Source organism: Lemur catta, chromosome 7 (assembly GCF_020740605.2).
Source record: "Lemur catta isolate mLemCat1 chromosome 7, mLemCat1.pri, whole genome shotgun sequence".
Taxonomy (NCBI): domain Eukaryota; kingdom Metazoa; phylum Chordata; class Mammalia; order Primates; family Lemuridae; genus Lemur; species Lemur catta.
The window spans coordinates 97092185-97098355 of NC_059134.1; the positions used below are offsets into that span (position 1 = coordinate 97092185).

Genomic DNA, 6171 nt, shown 5'->3' on the forward strand with positions numbered 1-6171 from the left:
AATTATTCTGATTATCCTGACATCTGGCAAACGGGCAATTTTATTTTGTATTTATTTATTCATCAGTCGTGCTTTCCAGAAGAGACTTGAAGTGGCTTATAAAAATGCATAACATGCAGCAAGATAAATTAAAAATGAGGAATGAGATTTGGGCAAAGGGAAAGTGCAGGTGGGCAGAGGACAATGAGGAGCTGGGAGCAAGGCTGGCTGACATGACTTCTGTCTCGCAACTTAAATCCGTGCTGGAGATGGCGGGCCTTGGTGGGCGCAGACTCTTCATTACAGCTTGATTCTGATGACAGCCGTGAGCCTCTCTTCAACCCCCCCATCCCTCCAGACGGACACAAAGAATAATGATGATACTACAAAAAGGAGGGCATGCATAGTGTTTTCAACTCAGAACTGGGGTCATTTGCTAAAATCTTTATTTAACTTATATTCCTCTCTCCTTGCCCAAGTGTAAGAGGGTAAGGTATGAAAAGCCACAAACGAAGTCGTGGGCATAAAAGAGGTGCTCACTACGTGGTAGTTCTCCTTAGTATTGGACTCAAGAGGCATGAGACAGTGGTTGGGAGCATGACCCTTGAGTCTGACAGAGTCTGCACATTCCTGCATGGGATTTGCCTAAACTAAGTTACTTAATCTCTGCAAGCCCCTGTTTCCCAGTTTATAAATAGGAGTAACAAGAATATGTCCTGTGTTGGGGTGTTGTGAGAAGTAAACGAGGCAGTTTGACATAAATTGCATAGAACAGTGTTTAGTACAGTGAGTACTCTCTTAGTGCCTGTCATTAATATTAATAGATTTTTTTCCCTCTGCCATTGGGCTTTTAAGAGAAGAGAGATCACCATGTTACCGCACAGGATGCAGCGTCTGAGGTCCTTTAGCGCAGTCTTTCCACGTGAGGACGCAGACCCCGAGATGGGCAGCCCCTGCTTCGGTGGCAGCACCCAGACGTGAGTTCAGGCCTTCAAGTGCTGTTCCCAGCCTTCCTGCCACATACTGCCTCTGGCCCAGCACGAGCCACTGCTGTGCCCCCACCATGCCACTTCCCCCAGGGGAAAATAGCTCTCCCCCTCCCTAGCAGAGACCAAAAGTGTCTCTCAGGGCAGTGGTGGAACATAGCGTGTCTCTGGACCTGTGCTTCCCCAGCTGGGGCTGCCTGAAGCTGGTCAGCAGTGTCCCACTTCCCAGGCCGAGTCATGGGCCGTGGTGCCGGTGAGCAGAAAGCACAGGGAATTCGGAGCCAGAAGTCCTGGTGCCGTTATTAGCTTTGTGGTCTTGGGAAAGTGGCTTACCTACTCTGAGCCTCGTTTTACTCAGTAACACAGTGGGGACAAATTAAATTTCTGAGTGGCTGAACCACCTAGTGGTTGAAGGATCACTTTGGAAACCACTGAACGTGTTCAATGGTGACTCTGTCCTAGGCACAGCGCATGCTGTTTCTATTCACGGTATCTTCTCCTTGTCACAGCACAGCAGGGCTGTCACTGCTACTGCCGGGGTGTCGAACCTGAGACTCTCAAAGTCGAGTAGCTTGTCCAAGGGCACACAAATAGAAATGACTGAATCTGTCTTTGGAACAAGCTCTGTCTGTCTTCAGGGCCTATTTTCGTAGCCACTGTGCTAGATTTCTGGGATTCCAGCCTTACCTTGATGCTGGGTGATCTTAGGTTGATCATCGAGGCTCTGGTACCTCAGGGGCATCTCTCTGCCATCAGGAGGCTAACACTTCTGGGCAAAGTGGCCTCAAATGTGTTTCACAAGAACCTGAAAAACTCTGTATATTTTTTAATGAGAGCAGGGTGGTCCATTGCTGGTGATTTATGTCTTTATAGTCTATTATTTGTGGATAAATGATGTGCACAAATAAATATAGTTACCTGATTCCCAGAATATCTGCTACAATGTCACCTTTTCAATGAGTCTTTTTTGACAGTCCTATTTAATACCCTTCTCCTTACTTTGATACTTTTAATTACTCACACCCTGCAGTATTCATTTTTTGTAGCACTTATTATCTTCTATCATGGTAGAAAAATATATTTCTTCTTTTTTAAACATATATTGTACGTGCCTGGCTCCATTAGAATTACCACTCCGCAAAGGGAGGAATCTCTGTCTGTTTTGTTCCAAGCAAGCAGGAGAGCGCCTGGCACTCAGTAGATTCTCACTGAATAAATAAATAAATATAGCCTCTTTTTTTCCTTTGGTCAGGTCAGGATGATTTGCATGAACTCCTCTTAAGAACACAGCAAGTCATTGTTTGGGGAGAAGATCAGGAAAAGATTTGGCCCTAAGTATAGGAAAACAACCTAAATATTTACATTATCAAAAATTTAGTAAGGGGGAAAAAAACCACCAGATGCTGACCTTTATTCCACCATTAGATCAACTCTTGCCAACATTGATCCAAATTTTACTTTGTCATTTATCTGAAGTACTGTGAGATCTTTCTCAAAGTCTGTTTTTGTTTCAAGGATGGAAAGAGGACATGAAGGATCACCTCTGAAGTTCACATTCACTATTTTCATTACCCCAAATCATCAGCATCCAAAGGCCACAGAGACAGGATTGTCCGAATACCTGGCAAGATCCCCATCTGTATTAGCATTCTAAACTCAGTGCGACGCTTTGTCCCTTAATGGGCTTTGCAGGCTAACTCTGGAATGGCTTGATTCATGTATCTCACTGATTGATAATGACGTGGCATTTAAAAAAATGGGATAGGTCCTTTGGAATAACAGCAGAACTTGGAAATCAGGCCATGGTGCTTGGCAGGAACAGAGAAGAAGCAGCAACTTGGCAGGCAACAGGCTGCAGAGGTTCTAACTGTGCTGGTCTCCACGGTTCACTGTCTGGCACCCAAACCCGTGGTGCTCATGTGGACATCAAAAACAACCCCCACAAGGTAGAGTTGATCTTGGAACTTCAGGGGGCTGTGGACTTGCAGGTGATTCTAGAATGTATATGAACCTAAGAGCATGTCACTCACATTATCCCAGAATTTAGAAAATATTTAATGTAATTCTAAGTGTATGTCAGACGATGTGCGACATACACTGTATAAATAAGGTCCTTCACAATAATATTGTGACTTTGGCATTATAATCCCAATTTAACTAAGAAGGAGGCCGAGGTTCAGAAAGGTTAATTAACTTGCTTAAGGTCTGAAGGGATTTAAACCTACGTCTGCTTTCAAAGCCCATGTCCTTAATACGACACCTCTATGGCTTCTCCAACAAAGAGTTTTCTGGCTCTGCCTGAGGCTGTCCTAGGTTTCCAATTTGGGACATGGCAGCAGTTTGGAAATACCTAATCGAGTTCTAGCCCAGGCTTTGCCTGTTTACTAATAGTGAAATCTGGAACCGGTCACTTCGCCTCTTTGACCCTCATATTCTTCGGTCAGAAATGGGATTAACAATATGTGCTCTCAAGGACTTCTGAAGGATCAAGTGAAATAAAGTTTGTGAAAAATGCAAAGTGCTTTACAAATGTAAAAGATTATTATCATCACTGAGCAACAATCAAGTCAAGCCAGGATCACCTGAATTTACCTTCAATGAGATTTCATTTTATTTTTTTTTAAATTTCAACAGATGACCTTGGGTTCGTGGCAGAGAACAGCACCATGGTTACGGGATTTGTGCTGGTGGGGTTCCAGCTGCAGGCAGAGCTGCAGATGGGTCTCTTCTTTGTGTTTCTGGCCCTTTACCTCGTCACCGTGGGGAGCAACCTCGGCATGATGGTGCTAATTCAGAGTGACCCTCGGCTCCAGACGCCCATGTACTTCTTCCTCAGCCACCTCTCCTTCCTGGACATTTGCTACTCTTCTGTTATTGTCCCTCAGTTGCTTGCGACTTTGGGGACAGATAAGAAGGTCATCACCTATGAGCACTGTGCCAGCCAGTTCTTCTTTTTCACCTTCTGTGCTAGCGCTGAATGTCTCCTTTTGGCCGTGATGGCCTATGACCGCTACGTGGCTGTGTGTAACCCCCTGCTCTATGCCACGGCCATGACACCACACACCCACCTGGGGCTGGTGGCTGGGGCATATGCTGGTGGCATGGTCAATTCCATGGTCCGCACTGGGTGTACCTTCTCCATCTCCTTCTGCAAGTCCAATCGTGTAGACTTCTTCTTTTGTGACCTCCCACCCCTGTTGAAGCTTGCTTGTAGTGAAACTAGGCCACAGGAGCAGGTAATCTACATCTTAGCTTTCTTGGTCATCACAACCAGCATTTCAGTGATTCTTATATCCTACCTATTCATCATTCGGGCTATTCTGAAGATTCGTGCAGCAGGTGGCAAAGCTAAGACCTTCTCCACCTGTGCGTCTCACATGGCTGCAGTGGCTCTTTTCTTTGGGACACTCATATTCATATACCTGAAAGGTAACATGGGCAGATCCCTTGGGGAAGACAAGATTGTGTCGGTATTTTACACTGTGGTTATCCCCATGCTAAACCCAATCATCTACAGCCTGAGGAACAAAGAAGTAAAGGAGGCTATGAAGAAAATTTTCAATAGGATGAGGGTTTCCCAAGCAGAGTAAAGACTTGAGCTCTATCAATCCAGAAGTTTCTGCAAATCATCCTCTAGGCTTTTGTCTTGTCCTCTTAACACATGAAATAGATCTCATAATTACAAAGACATATTAAGGCAAAAAAATGTAGATTTGGGTTCCAGTACTTTCTTAATTAGATCCATGACCTAGACCAGAAATGCTCTGCCTCACTTGTTGCATCAGTAAAAATTTCTGCCTTGCTATGATTAAATGCCAAGAGATCTTTAGTCAGGATCAAGAGAGATGCAGTGCCAAAGGGCTTTGTAAATAATAACATGCTACAAAATCTAAGATTTATTTTTCTTATCTGTCCTGGGCATTTTTGGGTGTTTTCTCAGCTACTTGAATTTTTTGTTTCTACTAAGCTCATTTTTGTACCCAGAATGATTACAAAACAACAGCTCATTACTTGCATAACAAGGGCAGTCAAGGGTTGTGGATGTTGGAGTGGATATCAGCCTTGATCAAAGAAAACTTTTCTTAATATTAAGTCACATCCAATTTAGACATTTGTCATGGAAAATTCAAGCAGCTAAACAGGAAAAATATAAAGAGGGGAAAGGAGATATAAACTGGGAAATACTCTACTAGAATATGTGAACCTACTTCCCAAGATGGCATAGAGCACCAAGACACTGCAGAGTTAAAGACAGATGTAATGATTTGCATTAATTATTGGAAACAATTTGATCTAGATGTGGGGCTGAAGTGAGTCCCATATACAACTTTGTAATATTTCTTGATCACCAAAGGTCAGAAGCTCTATTTTATTTCTGAAGCATTGTTCATGGACCATCTGCCTCAATTAACTGAAGTTATTTCCTATTCTCCAGTAATGAAAACCATTATCTACTTCCATCTCCTCTAGGACATTTACTTTATTGTGAGAAGACAGATAACTATGAATCTGACTGCCACCTTTAATGACCTCCACATCTGCTAGAAATGAGAAACATCTCCATGGAGACCCCACAATCTTATTCAGCCATTCAGCAAATATTTACTATCTGTGTATCAGACATAATATTAGGTTTAGAATATAGTAATAAATAAGATAGGCATGGTTCTTTCTGCATGGAGATTAGAACCTGGGGCATAGACAGATAATAAACCATCACACAGTTCATTTTTTTTTTTTTTCAATTTTGGAAACTGGAACAAAAGAAGCAGTGCAGGGTATTGTTATTGTTAGACTGTGTAACAGGGTTTTGACCCAGTTTGGTGAGGTCAGAAAGGGCTTCCCTGAGGAACTGACATTTAAGCAGAGGCTTAAAGAATAAGTATGCCACAGTCATGTGTTGCGGGGACCACATAGGGTTGCAAATGCAAGGACCGGTGAAATGGAAAGTATTGAGAGTGGAGAGAACCCAGAATGAGGCTGTAGCTTGAGTGAGGGGGACTTAATGTGAGATGCAATTGGTGAATTCCAGAGAAAGCAGGTCACAGAGCCTTGCAGATTTGCTTAGGGACTTGTGGACTTTATTCCAAAAGCAGGGTGTGAAATGGCCAGATCTGAATTTTAGAAAGCTTCCTTTGGCTGCAGTGTGATGAGTGGAAAGGAGGTTGGTAGTGGTGGAGATGGAGGGAAGTCGACTCATTTTGTC

The 6171-nt window shown here is 43.3% G+C and overlaps 1 protein-coding gene across 1 annotated transcript; it reads left to right on the forward strand.

Annotated features, from left to right (window-relative positions):
* Window positions 1–849: 849 nt before the first annotated feature.
* LOC123642139 (olfactory receptor 9I1-like) lies at window positions 850–4555 on the forward strand. The gene is made up of 3 exons (XM_045557050.1): window positions 850–956; window positions 2731–2966; window positions 3600–4555. Exons 1-3 carry the CDS (start codon window positions 850–852, stop codon window positions 4553–4555), a joined length of 1299 nt encoding a protein of 432 aa, XP_045413006.1.
* The last annotated feature ends 1616 nt before the right edge of the window (window positions 4556–6171 follow it).